Source organism: Penicillium citrinum (assembly GCF_028827155.1).
Source record: "Penicillium citrinum strain IBT 23319 chromosome Unknown utg000006l:1.0-3011923.0:1.0-3012962.0, whole genome shotgun sequence".
Classification (NCBI taxonomy): Eukaryota; Fungi; Ascomycota; class Eurotiomycetes; order Eurotiales; family Aspergillaceae; genus Penicillium; species Penicillium citrinum.
In genome coordinates this window covers 1,064,362-1,085,309 of record NW_026622691.1, presented here as the reverse complement: position 1 = coordinate 1,085,309, position 20,948 = coordinate 1,064,362, and the positions used below count along the sequence as shown (strand labels likewise).

At 47.1% G+C, this 20,948-nt stretch overlaps 9 protein-coding genes across 9 annotated transcripts; 5 read left to right on the top strand and 4 right to left on the bottom strand.

The window, feature by feature from the left end:
* Positions 1-1,164: 1,164 nt before the first annotated feature.
* N7469_006938 (La domain family) lies at positions 1,165-4,157 on the bottom strand (the record flags this gene model as incomplete). Its single annotated transcript, XM_056645856.1, has 2 exons — positions 1,165-1,537; positions 1,882-4,157. The coding sequence occupies 2 exons, from the start codon at positions 4,155-4,157 to the stop codon at positions 1,165-1,167; spliced, it is 2,649 nt and encodes an 882-aa protein (XP_056499297.1).
* A 2,878-nt stretch (positions 4,158-7,035) lies between these two features.
* Positions 7,036-9,569, bottom strand: N7469_006937 (nitrogen permease regulator 3 family protein; the record flags this gene model as incomplete). The annotated part of the gene is made up of 3 exons (XM_056645855.1): positions 7,036-8,402; positions 8,458-8,993; positions 9,025-9,569. The coding sequence occupies 3 exons, from the start codon at positions 9,567-9,569 to the stop codon at positions 7,036-7,038; spliced, it is 2,448 nt and encodes an 815-aa protein (XP_056499296.1).
* Positions 9,570-9,891: 322 nt separating this feature from the next.
* On the bottom strand, positions 9,892-10,577 carry N7469_006936 (coiled-coil-helix-coiled-coil-helix domain-containing protein; the record flags this gene model as incomplete). The annotated part of the gene is made up of 4 exons (XM_056645854.1): positions 9,892-10,006; positions 10,142-10,256; positions 10,356-10,390; positions 10,528-10,577. The coding sequence occupies 4 exons, from the start codon at positions 10,575-10,577 to the stop codon at positions 9,892-9,894; spliced, it is 315 nt and encodes a 104-aa protein (XP_056499295.1).
* A 594-nt stretch (positions 10,578-11,171) lies between these two features.
* Positions 11,172-11,837, top strand: N7469_006935 (GFA family protein; the record flags this gene model as incomplete). The annotated part of the gene is made up of 3 exons (XM_056645853.1): positions 11,172-11,179; positions 11,287-11,466; positions 11,528-11,837. 3 exons carry the CDS (start codon positions 11,172-11,174, stop codon positions 11,835-11,837), a joined length of 498 nt encoding a protein of 165 aa, XP_056499294.1.
* Positions 11,838-14,214: 2,377 nt separating this feature from the next.
* On the bottom strand, positions 14,215-14,579 carry N7469_006934 (uncharacterized protein; the record flags this gene model as incomplete). The annotated part of the gene is made up of 2 exons (XM_056645852.1): positions 14,215-14,379; positions 14,562-14,579. The coding sequence occupies 2 exons, from the start codon at positions 14,577-14,579 to the stop codon at positions 14,215-14,217; spliced, it is 183 nt and encodes a 60-aa protein (XP_056499293.1).
* Positions 14,580-15,267: 688 nt separating this feature from the next.
* On the top strand, positions 15,268-15,785 carry N7469_006933 (FAD-binding type 2; the record flags this gene model as incomplete). Its single annotated transcript, XM_056645851.1, has 2 exons — positions 15,268-15,364; positions 15,532-15,785. 2 exons carry the CDS (start codon positions 15,268-15,270, stop codon positions 15,783-15,785), a joined length of 351 nt encoding a protein of 116 aa, XP_056499292.1.
* Positions 15,786-16,056: 271 nt separating this feature from the next.
* Positions 16,057-17,563, top strand: N7469_006932 (flavin monoamine oxidase family protein; the record flags this gene model as incomplete). Its single annotated transcript, XM_056645850.1, has 3 exons — positions 16,057-16,383; positions 16,449-16,761; positions 16,812-17,563. 3 exons carry the CDS (start codon positions 16,057-16,059, stop codon positions 17,561-17,563), a joined length of 1,392 nt encoding a protein of 463 aa, XP_056499291.1.
* Positions 17,564-18,120: 557 nt separating this feature from the next.
* N7469_006931 (uncharacterized protein) lies at positions 18,121-18,780 on the top strand (the record flags this gene model as incomplete). The annotated part of the gene is made up of 1 exon (XM_056645849.1): positions 18,121-18,780. The coding sequence occupies one exon, from the start codon at positions 18,121-18,123 to the stop codon at positions 18,778-18,780; it is 660 nt and encodes a 219-aa protein (XP_056499290.1).
* Positions 18,781-19,944: 1,164 nt separating this feature from the next.
* Positions 19,945-20,839, top strand: N7469_006930 (uncharacterized protein; the record flags this gene model as incomplete). Its single annotated transcript, XM_056645848.1, has 2 exons — positions 19,945-20,158; positions 20,220-20,839. The coding sequence occupies 2 exons, from the start codon at positions 19,945-19,947 to the stop codon at positions 20,837-20,839; spliced, it is 834 nt and encodes a 277-aa protein (XP_056499289.1).
* Positions 20,840-20,948: the final 109 nt, after the last annotated feature.

Genomic DNA, 20,948 nt, shown 5'->3' with positions numbered 1-20,948 from the left:
CAGTACAAGTAAAAAGTAATGAGGATCGTTCTCTTGAATCTTTTGAATTTCCCGGATATCAGATTCAGTGAAGGAAGTATATGAGCAGCCCAACAAGAACTCGGAACGACCTGATTTATGCACAATAATAAACCCAAAGAGGAAAAAAAAATGACACACTGTTTTCAGAAAGAGAAAAGTTAATGATATGCGAAGCATGGTATAAGCAGACGCAATAACGTAGAGAAAAGCTGTAGGATGGTATGACCGAATTATGAAGCCATCATCGAGAACAGCCATCTTTATGCAACAGGCGATTGGATGAAACCTCGGGAAGGCGGAATTTCCTCTCGCGAAATTATTCAGGCCCAAGATCGTAGTGATAAGACTCGATTGGAATGGAGCAGGGTAGTTGACATCATACAAGACACTTTTTTTTCATTGTTGGGTTCGACCATTGCGTTGCTCTGGGTCGAAAGCACCATTCATGCTGAGACTCGCTAGGATCCAGCATGCAAGGCCGCACCGGCACAAGCAGACATGAATCAATAAGAACGAAGTTTGAAAAACAAACAGCTGGGAAACGTCGAGAAAGGAGAAGAGAGGCGAAAAAGTAAAATCACAAAAAGTCTCTATGGTCAGGAAGAAGTAAGGGAACATGGAGAGCGCAGAAAGAGGAAAAGAAAAAAAAATCAATCATTTTTTGGGCCCCGGACACCGTAGAGATGGGCATCGAAAAAGCGGGGAGGATATTTTGCTCATAATATCATGCCCGGACTCCTAAGTATTTCGAGAATAATGGAAAAAGGTAGAAAGAGAGGACGAGAAGCAAACACCTGCAGGGCACACGCAAGGACGAGTGAAAGAGGTAAGACGAGAGAGAAACTCCGGAGGGTGCACAATGGACGGATAAAAACCAAGCCGCCGTTGTTGCGATGGAAATAACCACTCGGCACTCTAGAAAAAAAAGAAGCAAAAGAAGAAGGAAGAAGAACTGGACAAAGATGTATGCAAGACCTTTTGAACACAACAATGCTGATCATGATTTGATGAAAGAGCAGAGGAAATAATAAGAAGATAGATCCCAGAAAAGCAAGGACAAAGAACACACAGAAGAAAGGAAGAACGAAGAGGGCACAATTTCGAAAAGGCGCAACGAGAAGGTATTCAACGCGCTTGATCTCATCAGACCGGATTTGTTTGACGTTCACGGTTATAGACCAGGCCAGCCCTATCCCGGTTCAACTCCCCCATCTTCCTGCTCTTGAGGGCTGAATAAAAGAGGTCATGCACAACCTGGTGATGGTCGAAGGGTGGACTTCGAGACAAAGTAGCCAGGTCTGTCAGGACTTCTGAAGGAATAGAAGAGGAACCGAAAAGACAAGTTTTGTAAAATGACATGAGAGCATTGAATCCATAGTCGACGTGTCGCGATAAAAGATCATCAATGGCTAGACGCCGAAATTCATTGTACAATGGCAACTCGAAATTGCTGGCCAAATAATTTGACCATGAGACGTAAGGTGGGCCGGTGACAAGGCCTTGTTTGGGCTTCCTCCTTTGGGATCGAGCCGCAGATGCATAATTTGATGGAAATTGTTCGGAAGAATTGCTGACATTAACGGACTTTTTATAGGAAAAATTTCTCTTTCCTCTCCACCGCGGCGGTCTGGAGGCCGAGCAAAAGGCGCCATGTGGGTGACTATTATCGCCAACGCGTTTGGAGCTGAGAAGAACATGGCAAGGTTAGCTTAAAAAAACTTCGGTTTCAAAGTCAAGCCTTCGAAGAGCAATCTTACCCGGTAGCTGGCACTACGAGGCCATGGTGGAAGGAGGGAGGACTCGTCGGATTTGGATCTAGTCCACACGCTGCAGGGCGATGGTTAACTTCTGGGTCGGTACAGCGATGGGAGGGAAAAGAGCATAATCGCGGGGGGACTCTTGTCAGGGTATATGTCAGAATTTGTGGGGTGTCCTACATTGGCAATTTCATTCTGAGCCACCGGTGGCATTGATGGCTGAAACTCAGGGGCCGTGGAAGACAGCGTTTGAGGGCCTCGGGGGCCAGTGCCATTGGGGATAAACTGCTGGGCACCGTTCGGTAGGGAGCCATTAGGGCCGTGGCCATTGAAAGGAGCGTTCTCGTCGGTCTTGCCGGAGTATGTCGCAGGGGCAGCACCTTCGTGCTGGGCAGTGATCTCGCGTTGGTCGTAGGGCAAAATCCATTGTCCCCACTTCTCTCTAGGACGCAAGCGGTCCACACCATCCTCGCCGGTCTGGTACTCGACAGTCCGCAGTTGACGAGAGACGTGGCGAATAAGCTCGAAGTCCTCAGTAAGGGACTTCACACGCTTGAAGCTGGCAATCACACCCAGGGGAACGAAGCCTTGAGAGTCCATGTGTTTACGCAGGAACATGTCCTTGCACATGTTGTCCACGGAAAAGTAGTACTCTAATTGCATGGAAAGCATGCTCATAAGGGAGAAGGGCTCCATGTATTGCTGATAAGGCATGGCGCTCATAGGTGCAGGGTTGACAGCCTGGTAGCCGTACATTGTGTTGATGTCGGCGGGGAAAGGGTAGACATTGTACATGTTTCCAGAGGCAGGGAGAGAGGGAGAGCGTACGGGCATACGGTTGCCTTGTTGGTTTCCGTTGGCAAGGCCGTTGTGCGATCGCTGACGGTCATTGAAACCACCGAATGATTTGGGGACGAAGTTGTTGTTGGCGATGTTACCGAACTGGGATCCTTGGCCATTGAAAGAGTTGAAAGGACCACGGCCACCACGGTTGGCACGGGATCCACGGTTGTTGAACTCGAAACCAGTGGGGTCAGCAGACTTGGAGCCAGACTCAGCACGGCGGTCATTGGCACGAGAAGCGGCTTGAGAGTCAACAGCCAGGTTAGGGTTCTTCGAGTTAGCCTGACCATGCTTGCCGAACTGCTTCTGGGGACGGGGGACATTCTCGCCATTGGCGTGTTTTCCGTTGGTGTGAGCATCTTCAGTACGAGCACCGCGGCCACGCTCAGCAGGCTGAGTCTTGCGACCTTCGGGGCCATTGACATCGGCGCTGGTCGAGCGACGCGACTGCGCAGGAAGAGAGGTTGCGCGACCGGGGCCAGCCTCGTTGTTGCCACGCTCTCCGGAGTTTTGCTTGCCTGTAGCTCCCGGAGTGGCGGGTCCAGAGCCAGCCTTCTCACCAGCAGCGTGAGCAGGGCCACGGCCACTCTCGCGGCCACCACGAGCACTTCGGCGGCTACCCCCACGGCCAGAAGATGGGAGAGGGGTGTTGAACACAGCGGTAGGGACATAGTCCACGGGCATCCATTTCTCCTTGCCATGGTTACGCATGACTGGGCTCTTCTCAGTCTTTTCAGTCTTCTCGGTCTTTTCTTGGGCCTTCTTCTTCTCTTCACCCAGCGCGACCTGGGGAGTGGGCCATGACGAGGCATCGGCAACGGGAGGGAGAGCATCATCGCGGCCCTTGCCATCGGACTTCTTGCTACCCTTGGCGCCTTCTGTTGTTCCATCGGCACCCTTCTTCTTGGAGCCGGATTTAGAGTTGTCTTGTTGGGCCTCCTCGGTCTTTCCAGAGGCGGTCTTTGAGGCAGGTGTAGTCTTGACCTTGGCATCCTGAGCCTCCTTTCTTTGCTGCCAGATGTTCACGCTTGGGAGAGGGGCAGCCTTGAGCTCCTTCGGGGGAGCAGGTTTTTCATTCTTTTCGTTCTTCTCGGCCTTCTCAGACTTGTCAGACTTTTCAGACTTGTCCTTGGTACCTTCGGAGCCATTCTCAGACTTCTCGTTCTTTGCATCAGACTGGGACTTCTTCTCTGACGAATTATCGGCCTTGCCGTTGGTATTTGAGGCATCAATCTCCTTGGACTCCTTTGTAGTTCGGACGCTCGGTGAAGAGGTTCGCGAGTGGACAACCTTTGAACGGGTTTTGCTAGTGACAGTCGTGAACTCGTCCTCCTTATTCACGCTCGGTGTGGCCTTCTCGGCTTCCTTTGGTGTGTCGGTCTCGGAGGCGGTAGTCACTGATTCTGGCGTAGCATCATTGCTCGATTCCTCTGGTTTGGACTCGGTGCTTTGCACATCTGTAGGTGCGGCCTTGGTGGGTACTGGTGATCCGGAGGATCCCTTGGCGGCTTGCGCGTAGGAAAAAGTAGCACTCATGGTGGTGAAAATGGAAAAAACCTCAAACTTAGAGTAGAGTAAGAAAAGAGAAAAGTATTTCCGTGTTGGAATCACAGGGTCACTCTGCTCACAGGCGGAGTTCTCTATTCCTTCTGGCGGTCCTGGAGATCTCAAATCAAACGCTCACGCGTGTATCTCCGGCACCGTTTGGTGAATTGAAAAAGAAAGGCTTTCACCTTGCAATCCACGAAGCAGTATATGTCCTTCTGTCACGAATTGATCCCACGCCGCGGTGTATCTGAGGAATTTCGAGGTGCGGCACGAGACGATAGAATTTTTTTTTCTTCGTTCTCGAGAAGTTGTTGAGACGGCGATTCGCGAGGATGGGAGGAATGTGAGGGTCGACGATCTAGACCACTGGTCGCATCGGTAGCCTGAACGGGGTTACTGCGAAGTGATTGAGAGCCTGAATAGCTCGGTGCTAGCAAATGCACGAATTGAGGGAAAGGCGAGCGGATATTGAGGGGATGCCCGACAATGTGAAGGAGGCACTGCCTTGTCACTGTCCGAAACAATCAAGTCGCAAAAGAAACGAGCTGGGTGGCCCGCACAATCAATCCGCGTAGAAAAAGAGGTCGCAACCAAGAAAATCCACTTAAGGCGTGTCTAAGGTTGCTGGCAACTTCCGTTGGATAGTAACAGCCGAATCAGCCCTATGAACAAGCGAGACAATGTCGCAGGTAGGGATATGAAGGTCGGCGAAAAGTCCGGGCGGTTGAGGCTAAAGTCGATCCTTCGGTGGGGGGAAGGGAAGGGGAATAAAAAAGAAGATTGTGGGCCAAATGAAGGCGCCAAAAATCCACGGACGTTGGAGAGGTCGAAGAGAATGGAGGACGAGAGGATGATCGGGTCCTTTCAGTTCTCACTTTCAAGAGATGTTGGAAGTGAGGAAGGAGTGCCGAGCAGAGTTTCGGAGAAGCTCACACGGGGAAACACGTTCGCGAGGGCCAAACGGGGAAAACCACCGCAAAGAAAGCAGGGGACTACAACAGTCAGCTTAAGGAATAAAAAATGGGAGTTGGTGGAGAGAGAGAGAGACACACCGAGGGAGGTGAGGGGTGGAGGAGGAGGAGTGGTGAAGGATGAGAGGAGGAGGGACGCAAAATTATTATTTTGGTAATCAGGGCCGGCTGTGGTAGCGGGGGTCTTACATGTACAGTATTCAGTACGCCTATTACATTGATTATATGTGTATACTACTATACTATACTCTATAGAGCATACTCGATCATTATTCTACTGGGCTATAGAATTCCAATTATTTCCTATATCCTTCATCTCTTCTCTCGAGTCTTTCTTGCGATTGTCGCACAGTCCAAAGTTTTTTCCGCAGCGTGTACTAGTTAGTCGTACATACATCATGGAACATTACCGCCCGTTACACTAGGTACTGCGACGCAAAGAATCTAATATATTACTACCGTCATGAGAGAGGAAGAAAGAAATCAAAAGCTTCTCCCTCGGTCTTCAAGATGATATATTGACCAGACCATTTGATCTTGTGATGCATTATAGATACTATCTGTGGTATATACTGTATCAGAGCCTGAGAAGTATAGACCGCTCAACCGAACAACCGAGCCTCAAGGGAACCTTGGAATCTCATCACAGTCAATGATAATGTTTAACAATTAACCATTTATTCAACCCAGGCACATACACATCTGTACTAAGTGCACAATCAAGATTGCAATTGAACCTAACTCACTCAAGGTTAAATACCTCTGCATTCCCTGCGCCGAACGAAGGGAGGCATACCAGACTCCAGAGCTAAGAAAGGGTAGCAATACTCCCAGGCGTACATAGTACTGTATTGTGTGTCAGACTTTTTCAAATTTTCTATTACTGTGCTTAACCCTGGACCTTGGGTAAAAAGTGGACATTAACGGCACATTTCCATTTTCATGGGATTTTGGAATTTTTGTTTTTCACCTTTCCATTTTTTTTCCCTCTTCCAACGTCGCCGGGGGTCCACCGAGTCTTCTCCGTTTAAGACGATTGGTTGGTATCAGTGCGACAGTATATGTGAACTATGTACAACTTTTATAAAGGATTTTATGCACAATAGACTTCCACTTGTTGTTCCTATGTTCAAACTGTAGTATGATCAATTCATGAATATATGCTTTCAGCCATTTTTTCAATCATTCGAAACATATACTTGAGGTATAGATTCGGCTGTAGAAGAAAATCGGATATACAATAATACTGACGGATCGGCCGGCCTCGGGTACCTGGCGAGTGTAAAATTACAAGACGAAACACCATTACGAAAAATCCAAGAAGCCCGTCTCCCCGTGACAATTTCAAGTTGGTGCGACGGATTCAATTTGATGGGGCCTGAATATCGTCCTTGCGAGGGCTTGCAGGGTCCCAGCAGATCCCGATAGCCTTGCCCTTGTCATTACTGGTAGACCTGCATAAAGTATCCGTATTAGTAATATCTAAATTTTTTTTGTAAGAAATCATCAGAATTTCTGCTATAATTTCTAGCCATTGCTATCAATAATCTTTCTGCTGTTGCTTTCGTCCATCTCGCACTCGTTCGCGATTAGGGCTGAGGGCACGCGGAATCTGTCGGGATGGATGTGGGTTTGTAATTGTGTTACGGCCGGGGCTTGGGGGGCGCCGCGGCTGGGCGTTGCGGATGGGCGGGTATCGGTATTACCCGTGGGTACATAATATAATTGGCAGTATCTTGAGCAGCAACTGGTAAGGTTATAAGAATTGAAGACTTATAAATTAAGGGAGGAAAACTATGTAGAGAAAACATTATCGTAGTGGTATCAAGTACAGCACAAACCATAACTCCAACTTTTTTTTCCGCGTGAAAACTCCCAAGGTTCTCAAATCCCATCTACCAATGTCGCACCCCAACAAGTACCTGCTCTCGTGCGTCTAGCTCAAGAGAACCAACAGGCCCTGTCACAAATCCGAGGCGAGTGAGGACCTGCCAGACTAGCTTACGCTTAAGGCTCTCGCGGACGGGAATCTTTTCAAGCGCATCCGAACCATTGAAATACTTCAGAAAGACCGGCCAATATTTCTTAAGCAGCGTCTGAAGGTCTTTCGGCGCAATATCCGGACTCATTCCATCTAAATGCTGACCTGGACCAGGCTTGTCCGGGAATCGCAAGACGATCTCGTCGAGCCAGCGTGATTCTAGTGGTGATGCGCGATGTGGCGAGAGGATGAGCGAGGAGATGCGCAAAGCTGTAGATCGATCGAGTAGTTTATGTGAGGTGCGGAGCTGGGCATGAGGATCATGTCGGCCTGGCATGGGCGTTTCATCCCCGCTGCCATGGCTAGCGAGCGATGAGGAGGATGAAGAAGACGTGTCGTCCTCACTAGCTGAATCCTCGTCGTTGGTATCTGCAGAGTTCGAATTGCCCTTGGCTAAATACCGATCAACTTCTTCTTTGCGAAGAGCCGCTTCCACTGCCAGCTTGATCTCCGGAGTCACCTTGATCCGGGCAAATGTTCTGAGCTGCGTCACCCAGCCACCCCGAAGCAGCCATGCCAAGATAGCAAAGTATGTCTCCTTGTGATCTTTGCTCGGGATAAAACTTCCATAAGGACGGGGTGTGCCACTCAAGGCTGAAAGCATTTTTGGAAGGCTGGGAAGAGTCGGGAAGGCCGTTTGATAGGCAATAGTAGCGACTTCTAGTTTACTCAAATCGCAATTTGGAGAAACGATATAAGTATCACGCTGATGGATCGGGGGAATGGCACGAGCACGGCGCCAATATACTAAATGACTGGCGAGCATTTGAATGGTGTGCAATGGAATTCCGGAATAAGCAGATATTTGGGCGAAGGACTTCGTTGGTTTCGAACATCGAATGTAATGGGCCAGCGCTGGGGCTAGCGTGCCTCCGGAAGCTTCCACGTCTCTAATGATTGAGGCCTCGCTGTCCAGCAGCAGTAGCGCGAAATGCTTCGCCAGAACCTGATGCGGTGCGTTATTCTCATCTGCAGCAGGGTCGTCAACTGGGGTGGCGCTGTCGGCAGTCGTCAGCCAGAGACCTGGGTACGCCTTGTCTGTAGGACCAGCAAGGTACGGCGTGGATGTCAACGGCGGGATCTGCAGTGAGATGGAGACGTCGGGGCTGAGCGAGACAGAAGCAATTTTCGAGGCCGAAATGCTCGTGTACACGGTGTATATAGCTCTCGCCAGCGAGGATTGATTGATCAAGTCTGAATATAAGTTGTGGACGGATGTTTCTGTCAAATCGTTAGCTTGGTATAATGGTATGAAAATGAGAGGGGCGATTCTCACTAGACTCTCGGGCTTTTCTTCGCACTTGGAGTATGTGTTGTGATTCTTTCCACACATACCCTGTGCGAGCCTGTTCCCATTTCAGAGCCTTTGCGAACTTTTTGATGATATTCTCATAGATCTCTTTGATCCGTCCAGAATATTCTAACAGCGGCGGATCCATGACAAACACCACATTGAACATTGTCATATTGTCTTTATCTTCGGGATCGTCATTGTCGTGGTCGTCATCTGCCGATTTGCCAGCCTTCGCACTGGCCATAGAAGCACGCTTAGGCGTTTCCGTTGGAGAAACCAATGAATCTGCAATAGATGCAATACTAGCTCCCAAATCAGGCGATACCACTCCTTCTTCAGCCTGTGTCTCATCCGCCTGCTCATTATGACCAAGCTCTCCACCCTCCCATTCAGCACGCGGCTTCTTCTTTTTCTTTCGCCGCTGCTTGCGCCAATTGCCATCCTCGCGCACAAAGACCGGCCACCCGATCAATGCCAAATCATTAATCCCAACTTCATATCGCCGCTTATGCCATGACCTGGATGGACTGAGTAGCTTTTCCCACACACTTCCAGGTAATCCCAAAAGTGACTCCCAAGGTGCGCGCGACGAGGATCCAGACCCATCGTGATCCGACCCCCCCATCCTCCTCTCCATCTGAGTGTACACCACCACGCCTCCGCGTTGAGCCACGACCAGACCCCAAAGACCCCGGTCTTTGCGGCTCAATTGCGCTTGGTGATGCAGAGATACAGCCATGCTCATCAAGACCGAAGTTACTTGCCCTTCGACCGGGCAACAAGCTCGAAGCAACAAGAGAGCTCCCATTCACATGGTTTGAACTCGAGGTTGTGTTCTGATTATCGCGTTCGCGATCATCGTCATCATCGTCTGAGCTGAGTCCGCTCTCCTCGCTGGAGCTGGAGTCCGTGCCTCTGCCTTGTCGGCTGCGTGTGCGGGAGATGCGTCGTCCGCCCTTGGTCGTTATCTTGGGTCGGTTTTCGCTGAGGGGCTTGGGTGGGTAGTGGAAGACGAGCCGGGGTCCAGTACGCGATCGCACAATTAGTATTATTGCTACCAGACAGGGGTCTGGTGGGCGAGCGATGGACGACATCGGTGTGCTTGGGGGGGAAGTTGGAGATAGGCCGTTGCTGATGGCGGAGTTCAGTTCGGTTTCCCCGCATCCCGCTGCTCAGCCAATGGGTGGTTTGCGTTGGCTCTGTGCTTGATATAAGACGATTTTATGGATCTGATGCAGTGAAATATAGATCATCATTATCTTCTGATGGAAACGGAATTGAGTTTTGTTTGAATAGTATGTACAATGCCTTCAATCTAACGCCAGTCAAATGTCACCTCCTGGCCTGCTAGGACCAGCCCAATTCTAACTCGAATACTATCGTACAAGTCAAGCCTTTTTCTAAAGCAATCACAGATTATTCTTTCTTCTCCGTCCCTTGCCCTGGTTTCGTTTCGGTAGCGGTGTTCTTTTGTTGATCTTCCTTGAAAATCAATCCAAGATTTTCGAAATTGTCCGGTGCCATCAAGTTCCTACGAATAATGAAGTCGGTCGATCAGCATGTTTCCCGCTAGCAAGTCACCAAAAATAGTTATGCAAATCCCGATGCAATATGTGATTGATATCGTTCTTTCTGGCAACTGGAAATCGGAACTGGAGCAACATACTTGTCCATGCGGCAGGAGAGATAATCTTTAGCTAGCTTGCGACAAGCTTCATCATTGGTACCCCGATTGGATTTGATACACTTTAGGTATCCCGAGATAATGTGTTTGCACTCTCCTATATCGATTTAATTGTCTATCAGTTATGATCTGTCTAAGGTGTTGGGGTCTGAGACCAGTGGTGGATCGTATGAGGATTGAATCGGGAAGATCTTACCATCATGGTCAAGAGGGAAGCTACCACGCTCGGGTCTGTTAAGATAATGCGTAGAATATCAGCCATCTGATCATAAATCATAGCCTTGGGATATCAAGCCAGCGCCATGAACGTAGAGGAGCGAAGCGTATTCCTCAGGGTCTTAAACCAAATCTCGACGGTCGACACCTACGGTGTGGGTTTGTAATTGACCGAGCCACCTCCGGGGGCTCCGAAACTCATCTTGGCAGAAGTATTGAGCGTCGATTTCTTTCAAATAAAAGCAGTAACTGGTTCGACAATTTGTCTTGTTTCGTGGAAGAAGGCAACAGATTGACGTTGAATGCAAACGAAAACCGGCGAGACAAACTGGACAAAGCAGACAAACAGCGCTCGCAGCCAATCAGAATCCAATCAGCAGCCGATGATGTCGTCCGGCATCAAGAATCAGAGACTCGGACCTTCGAAATGGTCGAATATTCTCTCATCGTACAGAATCATTGGTGAGATTTGCCTGTACAATTTGTGTTTGTCTCTCCAAATCTCCATGGCATGTTTGCATCGCTAATTACGGCGTAGTTAGTGCACGTTAACACCCCCGCCCCGGAAGTATATAAATTCGAAGTGACGTCGGACATTCAATTTCGAGTTGCATTCACTGCCACTCACATTGTACATCAAGCACTCCAGTGCGTTAGGGCTAACATCTTCGAGACTGTGAACTTCTTCAACGAGCCCTCCTACAACCTGCAATATTGATAAGACTTGAGTTCCTCACTGAACTTGTCACTCGCACATTCAGAGTGTCGTTTGCGAGATTTGCTCTCTTAGAACATCATGCCCATGTATGCCAAATGCCCACTGTCCATGCGAATTGAATGGTCCTTCTGTGGTTGATTTATCGCAAATATAACCGGCCAGATCAGTATCCCTAACGAGTATATTTGAACAGGAAACTTGACGGAAGTTGCCAATGTGGCAATGTGGTGTTTACTCTGCAGTCGAATACACCTGTTCCCTATCAACTATGTGCTTGCAGCATATGTCGCAAGGTAGGCGGATATATTGGCGCAGTGAATCTGGGCGGAATTGCCGATAGTTTGAAGATTCACCGGGGTGAACAGGTTATCAAGTAAGTATCATAGGTTGCTACTATTTTCTCATAGACCATCTCAGCTCACAATGAAAATCAGGAAGTATAATGCGATCAAAGATCGTGGAACCCCAAACCAGGAGCGCTGCACTTCAGAGCGGGCTTTCTGTTCCAACTGTAGTACCATGCTTTGGGTGTGGGATCCAAACTGGCCCGAATTGATTCACCCTTTTGCATCGGCTATTGACACCGAGCTACCCGTGCCAGAGGAAATGGTTTGCATCATGAATACCTCGAAGCCTGGTTGGGCAAAGTGGCCAGAAGGGAAGAAACGTGTGTACGATGTTTATAGCCAGGACGATGGTAGCTTGGAAGAATGGCACAAGAAGCGCGGGTATTGGGTGGAGTGAACGGGTCTAATGATAATGTCTACAGTGTTTACGTTACAGTTGAAAAATAGCAGCAGGAATTGAGAAAAGTTGAGAAGAGAAAAATTATTTCATTTTCATTCAAGTATCGCTGTTGGGTTATCATAATACTGCAAAGCATATTAGCAATGGAATATCAACAATGATGAGTGGCAAATTAGGGAGATGGAAGACAGATCAGTTCTCCAAGGTGAATATAATTGTGTATCCTCAATGTGATTCAGAAAGAACACAGCGAAAATTATTTGTTCATCAGGCAAAGGGGGTTGGAGATGGTAGCAAGAAAGACTCACACTAAACAAAATAGACTATCAATTACGGATTGAGAATTCCTATATTGATCATTCCAAGTCAGCAACGACGTTCAGTCATCATAAAGGCTTGTAAATGCAAGATCAAGACATGGCAATTAAGTCAGGCTGGGAGAACCGTTAGCAATAAGTCAAGATAGACGGAGTCGAAGACACACATACCTCATTAAATCAGATTTTTGTGTAAGATGTTCATTCCCGAAACACAGAGTGCCCAGGTCAAACAGTGTGAATAACAGATTCATCATATAAAGATTGGCCATGCAAGAGTTCTGAAGGTGGAGTGCAGAACGATATAAAAATTACCTATAATGCACTTGTTAGACAAAATATTCAGGTGAAATGTATATAATCACAAGCAAAATGTGCACATGGGCAAAGGATCAGGTGACGAATTCTCAACAAGTATTCCACCTTCCATACGTCCACAGAGTTTGTACGCTCTGTTTTTGATGTCCGCAGGTCGGTAGATACATTATGTCCGCCCGTTCGTTCAAAGTATCTTCATGAAAGTGGTATAGACCGGGAAGAAAAGGGTTGAAGGAGGAATGTGTATGTACCTGATCAGTGAACTTGTTAGCAATGGATCACCAAAAAACCTGATGTAAATATGAGGCAAGGTTGAGGTTTTTGTCAGACAAGGCTGAAACTTAATAATATGACAGATTCCACATGATAACTTAAGCTTGAGGAATGCCTTTGCATGTCTTGTGATCATCATCCAAAGGGGGGGAGGGATGGAGAGTGCAATTGGTGAGAGTTTTCTTACCTTTTGAATTTTCAGAGAATATGTTGAGAGATGAGAATACCCATCATCAAGGCTTCTCAATCTCTCTAAGCAAGCATTGGAAAGAAATTTGGAGCTCTGATAGAGCTTCCAACCTTGTTGTGAGCGGAGAAAAAAAAAATCTCGCATAGACGGAGGAAGAAAAAAAATTGTGGGAAGCCGAGCGGGTTTTAAAGTGCGGTCGGGCGGGCGCGGCGAGCTAAAAGTGCAGTTTGCTTGACAGACAAACAGGACAAACAACATAGGTCTAGACCGAATCAGGAAGTCTATTTTGAAGAAGGCTTTTTTTTTCGTCCTTCGTTTTGGTTCTTACTATGTCCAGAGCATAAAAATTCCCATTGTCCACAGATAAGCACATGATACAGAAACTGGAAAATTGCTATCGACTGCTCCCAGGAGCTTCGAAGATTCTTTCTCGACTTTCGGTCTCGTCTAGACTCATTGTCCCAAGCCCAATACCGGACTTGCCAAATGATCGCGAAGTACGACTGTTTTTTTAAAGAGGATAATGCTCCGAGGAGAATGGAGTGCTGCCAGAAAAAACCTCATTCTTGTCGCTGCTTGGATTCGAACCGACTGCCCGACGGAATATGGTCAGTTTGCGTAACGTGGGAAGGGAACCAACGCGTAATGCTACGTTGTATTCGACACCGATCCATAACAGGGATTTTCCAATGTCATCTAAGTTCGCGTGTGCCAATACTGGGAATAGCATAGAATTTATGGTGAGAGGTCAACGTACGAGTATAATCGCCTCCGTTATTTTGGAAGGCTAAAGTTGGAAGTCGGATGAGAGCTGCGACGCAGCTAAGAATTCCTGCACCCCAGAAATATTAGAATGAGCTGAAGACATTCAACGATTTCACGATTGCCAATTCAGCAAGGGCAAACAAGACGGTGATCGATGCACGGTGCCTCACGGGCATCTGTAGTCTTCAGATACTTGGCATGGGCACACAAATAATGACCACATCCAAGACCAACATCAGTACCGCTTGATACATGGTTATTCCAAACAATGTATTATCTGAAAAAGCACTTCCTATCCGTTATTGTTTTATCCCATGTCGCCGAGATAGGTATACACTGAAACACCATTGCCAAACTCCCGGCGAGGGCGGATACGACTATGAGTATGATAGCGCCCCATCCCAACCAGCGAATACTTTTAGTTGGGAAGACGCGCATGAGGAAGAGTATGCTGCTAATCTTGACCGATGCGACCACGGATCACGTAGGTCGTGTTCGCAATATAGACGATCTAATAGTCGAAATGCGTCAGTTCCAGCTGGAAACATCCTAGGAGATAGGCTATCTTGGCCATCAATAGCTTGGGTAATAAATACAGTGGCACGGTGGCTTGGTGATACCCCACGCCATAGTATGTGATCACCACCGACAACACATCCCACCCCAGGGTAAGGAACTATGAGAGGTTAAGTAATAAAATTAGCAGGACGGGTCAAGATTTAGTTAGAGTAACTCTCACTTAGCAATGACAAGATCACAAAATAATCATCAATTCCAAACGATTGAAGAACGAATTTCCTCAAGTATAGCTGAACCATTTAGCGGGAGGCATTGGCCGGGTTCAAGTTATACACTTACCCGAATACTACAGACCATAACAGTAAGATCAGCCAGAGTCAATGTGATTCCCCTAATGGTATTCACTAGAGTTGGCGTCCCTGGGCCCCGAGTACAGTCGGGATTGTGCTCATAATGCTGACGTATAATGCATCAAGTCATGCACGAAAAGGCTGAGTATTAATTTGAAATTCGCAGGAAACTGGTTAAAAAGAATAAGTAGATTGTGTGACAGTGGGGTCATGCGATATAATATGTCTTTAAAGGCAAGCCACACGAGTCGTAGATGCAATCGCCCAGTGTGCCGGAATTGTGGAAATGAAAAAGAGCGGTTAGTAGCCAAGACGAGTGGGAATCCTCGAAACCAGTTGGTCTCCAACCATCAGCCATGAAATCAAACGCCTTACAAGGCCCCTTTCAAGTATCATGAAGCCGCCGAGAAGGATCTCAAAGCAACATTGATCTGTAATCAGATGCGAAAATCGGCTCTGTTGGTTTCCATTTACAAAACGAATCTGTGGAGGAGAGGCCTGCAGTATTCGACGCCTTTGAGGAGATGAGGCAGTGGCTCAAATGGTGCCACCCGGCACATACACCATCTATCAGATGCTAAAGGGAGTTGAGAATGTAAATGCTACCGAGCAAAGGAAGTAGGTATTTCCCCGTCATTTCGACAGTTGAATAAAACGGCCGCTAATCTGATCTCGACAGCCACGACATGCGAACAATGTCCAGTCTCACTGATATCGAGGCCTTTAATACCGCCAGCTTCGCCTGGAGCAAGAAGAGGCTATTGAAGACGTCCTGGATCAAGTATTATGATGGTTATACAGCCTACTTCATCGACTGCTGTTCCCGCTGCTGAATACACAGGAGGAAGTTCCACTTGCCTAAAGGCGCACCCTCACCAATCTTTGTCTCACCAGTATTTGAACTTGATACAGAGCCATTAGCTAACCAGCCACAGGGTTCCTTATACTCATTGACTGAGCCAACCCCGAAGATGAAGAAAAGGTACTGGCAGCGAGTCGGAAGATAGTTGATGGGGTCAAGGCCGTCACGAAGAAGAACGGGATATATCTGGACTTCAAATACTCCAATTACAGTTCGCGGGACCAGAATCCTCTAGCATCATATGGAGCCGAGGGTTTGCAAAAACTGATTTCTATCGCCAAGTCCTATTATCCTGAGGATGTCTTCCAGACGCTGCAGAATGGTGGATGGTTGGTGTCGAAGGCAGTGTAGCTGGATAGAAATGTTTATCAAAACTGGAGCCCTGATGATTAACTCGATTTATGATCTATATATCTTCGTAATCGGTTTTGTAATAAGTAATATTATGGAATTCTTAGTCAAATCAAATATTTGCGAGGTCAAGTTACACTTGTCAGCCTAAAGTAAGCTAGCCGTAAGCCGAGCGGGAAACGGCGGGGCTGACGAATGCAACTTAATTTGGAGCGGGTTTTCTCTCTTTCACCATCAACCTATATCCTTGAGAAGCTATAAATCCAGAAAAATGACAATAAAGCATGTATTCGATGTTGTAGTCATCGGTGCAGGTCTTAGTGGTCTTCAAGCAGCTCATGTTGTCAAAGCAGCAGGGTTGACTGTCTGTGTTTTGGAGGCCACTGGGAGGGTCGGAGGAAAGACATTGACCATGCAATCAACTGAAAGGGGATTTAATGACCTCGGAGCAGCTTGGATAAATGATACCAACCAGAGTGAGATGTTCAAATTGTACCAGCGATATGGCATGGAAACAGAGATCCAGCGTGCCTGTGGTAATGATGTCGCTCAGCTGACTGACGGGACTGTATTAAAGATGCCTTATGGCCAACCCTTGGTATATTATTCGTTTATTATCTTCCGGAATTCGAGTGTTAGGAGTGATGCTAATTTTGCATCCAGGGAGATACCAAGCTACTGCAAGAGCTATTGGAGTTACTCCGAGCCGAAGGGTCCAAAGTCGATCTGGATAACCCGAGGAATTCTGCAGACGCCGAAGACATCGATAAAGTTACTTTTCGAGAATTCTGTATTGAAAGGCTGAAAGATGAGAGTGTCACTGTGATAGTGGATACCATTTGTGCAGCGCTACTCGGCGTGGAGAGCGATGAAGTCAGTGCACTTTATATGCTCCATTATTTCAAGAGTGGCACTGGCATCGACAATTTACTCTCAGACCAGAAGGATGGAGGACAGTACCTGAGGAATAGACGAGGTATGATCAATGCTTGAAATTCCTAAGTCACTAAAAAACGAACAAGTTAGGGAATCAAACAATCTCCAAGAAATTGGCTCAAGAGCTTGATTCGAACACTTTGCGCCTGCGGACACCGGTTATTGCAATTAACCAGAGCCGGAAAAATATATGCATGGTCCTGACAGAGGCCAAAGAAAAGTTCTACTGCCGGAAGGTTATCGTTTCGATACCAACAACATTATATCATTCTATCTCATTTAAACCGGAGTTACCTCCCACGAAGACCACATTGAGTGACAATACGGTCATGGGATATTATAGCAAAATGATTTTTATCTTCAAAGAGCCTTGGTGGCGCGCAGCTGGGCTTTCAGGAATATTGAGTGCTGAAACGGGGCCAATCAGTTTCACTCGCGATACCAGCATACCTGCAGACGATCAATGGTCAATCACTTGTTTCATTGTTGGGGAGCGTGGAAGACAATGGTCGAAACTTTCCAAATCAGCTCGTTATGATCAGGCATGGCAACAAATTAGACAAGCCTTCGGTGAAGTTGTTCCTGATATTCCCATCCCTTCGAATCATTTGGAGATGGAATGGTCTAAGCAGGCATTTTTCCTCGGTGCTCCTTGTCCAGTGATGACTCCAGGAACTCTCACGAAAGTGGGAAGCAGCCTCTCGAAACCATTCCAGAATGTGCACTTTGTTGGAACTGAAACCGCAACGGTATGGCGGGGATACATGGAGGGCGCTGTACGCTCTGGTCAGCGGGGAGGAGCAGAGGTTGTGGAAGCATTGCTGCGAAGCCGCAGAACTTAATGCGGATTCAGGTATCTATCTCAACGAAAAGGTAGCCAGACCAATGATTCAGACATCGTATAAGCAAAAGGAATAGCTTGCTATTGCAAACTCCTATATGTGCCTGGCCTATGGATCTATACCATGAGGAAACACGCTATGGTCTTCGGCGAGGATCAGTTCTGGTCTTCAAAGAGAAATCGACCAGCACAGATACACGACTGTAATACCGTGCCTTTATATTATGAATTGAAGATGTTAATTGAAAGCGAAAAGATATTTTCGAATAATTTAATTGCCTTCGAACCCTCTTCGATGTCGTTGACCAGATGTATTCCCGTCAAAACCACCTGGACCAAAGTGGTCGGCTCTTAACAGGTCGGAGAATTCTTTTCGGAATATGTTAGCATATTTCCCTTGATTTCCTGTTAGCGAATTTTTTGAGTCAATTGAGACAAAGAATTGATGACCTAGGCGATACCGGTGGCCGATTTCTTTGTCAGGTAAGTTTGACAGCTTTAAATTCTCACAACTTCCACCATTACGAAAACTACTTGGAAATTTTCCTTGAACCGAAGATGTATGATGCACTTGATGTTGCAAAGGCTGTCTTTGCTAGTTTCGTGGCTACTCAATGGTTGATTCCACTGATTCTAGAATGGCTAGAGAAACCATCCAGCTCGGTTCGGGAAACTGATCAAGGATACTTTGAGCCAGATATTCCACGAAAGCACTCGGTCAAGACATACAAGGAAATGGAAACGAGAGGAGGCCAGCGAAGACGACTTCTAGAAAGAAACACGGATGCTTCAGGCCGCGAGGTCATGAGAGGAGCACTTACGCAAATACGAGACAATTATCTCTTGGAAGCGGACATTAGGACGGTAGTGGTACCACGCCCTGAGAGCTTCGGCAGGTCTGGATTTGTAGATGGAGCGCCAGCGGAGATTCTACAATCTTGGCCAACAGAGAGAGTCTGGTTTCAATTTACTGCCCATCACTCTCAACATGGATTTCTTTGCTCGGGATGTGTCGGACCATGCGTGATAATTCTTGATCAGGTCAACAAACAGAGGGGAGTTTTGACGCCATATGTTCCCGAATATTTCGGCAGGGCATACTCGGACAAGTATGGAAAAGTGAGAGACTCGCTGAAGTATATCATCCTTCGTGCAAGGATCTATTTGCAACCCTTGCGATGCATTAAGGAAAATATGGGCCCGGACTGCAAAGGGTGAATAGACAAGGGTTTGGTACAAACGTGGAAACCCGCTACAGTGGAGTTCGATGCATTAATGGGATCTCAGCTTGGGGAGATGATTGTGTACTTCATGCTCAGAATTGATATTCTCAACCTGAGTCGAATTACACAGATCGTTGCTTGGCCGGAGAACGAAATGACGGCCTATCTGCGGTTTGATATCGCCAAAAGATCGGAGTACAATCGAAAGCATAAAAATACCCTGGATGCTGCAATCCACAGCCTGTTGAGGTTTTTGAAATTAGTTTTGAAATACGCTGGGTATATGCAGTGGGGGAGATATTTCATCGTTAATACCGGAATTTCCAGGAGCCGCACCTATTGGGCTCGATGGTTGAGACGGGCCCTAGACGTCGACTATTATATGGAAGGGGATGAAGGCTTTTGGCGAGAATTAAATAAGGGTTTGAGATCAGACGGTGACGACTATTTTCACTATTCTTGGTCATATGTTACTGACGAAGAAGCAGCTGCTTAAAGCTTTTTGGCTTTTGGACTTATTTATGAATTTACAATAGCAATGATATGTCGTTTTGAACCGAAGGAAGGGTTTGCAAGCCAAAGAAAAAAAAGGACTGAATGGCCTAGAGAAGATCAAACGTCAAGTTCATGTCCCACTGGGGCTTCAATCTTTATTTGTAGTTTGGGTATCGTGTAGCATGCCTGGCGTTTGCGACGCTGCCTTGATGCTTGATCGCGAGGGAGATCTCTTCAACTAAGGTGTGCTCAGCTCCAAGTATATTTCACACCAATTACTTTGTATTGTATGTCCCTCTTTAGAGAAAGAATCCTACTATATGCTCAAGTCGTAGGGAAGTAGCTTAATTTGATGTTGGTGCCCTGGAATATTGCGAGGTATTCCGCCATGAGTAAATCACTGCCACTGAGGGTAGGGTTCGTACCGATCAAGCTTCTTCCTCAAGAAACCGTAAATGTCACAGCCCAAATCAATTCACATAGAAATACTACAACATTGTAGATATCTCAATTCCTTAATGGTCTGAGTTGGTCAACAAGCCTAAGCCGTTGTCTGAAGATGACGTCATCGTCATTGCACAGGCGAAGGGGCGGCTTTTCTCCTCGTCTATTCTATTCTATTTCCTCCTGAACCGCTTTATCTGTTCGTTTATTCCATTGCAGAATGGTTTCGTCTGCCCAGGGATTCGCTTTGGTAACTCCGGCCTCACGAGGAATTGGCCTCGCCTTGGCTCAACAATTGCTATCGCAAACCAAACTTCCAGTCTTGGCAACAGCGCGCAGTAAATGTGACGAAGTTCGAGACCGCATCCTCGCTGGCAAGAATTTGTCTTCTGATGCAGAAAAGCGACTCCGCTTATTTGAAGTCGACGTAAAGGGTATTTGATGATGGGCCTTTTCCCGAAATTAAATTATATGAATCCAATCTAATAACCACAGACGAGTCTACAATATCATCGATGACGAACAAAATTCGAAAACATTATCCTGATACACCTCTTCGACTGGCATTGACAGTTCCCGGGATTCTCCATGTTGAGAAGACGCCTTTTCAAGTTGATGCCGCTAGCGCATTGGAATCATTTCAAGTCAATGCCCTCGGTCCATTATTGCTGACGAAGCATCTTTCCCAATTTCTCCCGACGAAGTCATCGCCTGCTTTTCCAGAAATGGGCAAAGTAGAAGAAGGGAAAAGATCGACGCTAGCGCTACCATCGCATGCAGTTTACGCCATGATGGCTGCACGGGTAGGCTCAGTTTCCGACAACGCCTCGGGTGGCTGGTACTCGTATCGTGCAAGCAAGACATCGGTCTTCCAACTGGCAAAAACTTTCGATTTGTATCTGAGATCAAAGTCCGGCAAAAAGGCGCTAGCCGTAGCTTTGCATCCTGGAACAGTCCGTACTGATTTTACGAAGGAATTTTGGAAAGGGAGAAATATGCTAGAGCCATTGGATTCTGCAGCGAGACTTTTGAAATTCCTTACGAAGATGCCATCGGATTTTGATGGAGGTAGAGGGAGATGTTGGGACTGGAAGGGAGAGGAAGTACATCCATGATCGCAATCATGATCGTCCTTTTCTTCCCCTTGAGCACGTCAGAAGAAGATCTGCCGAACCAAGCCAGCGAATGAGGCTATACGATCGGATACCGCGAGCGAGACGTGTC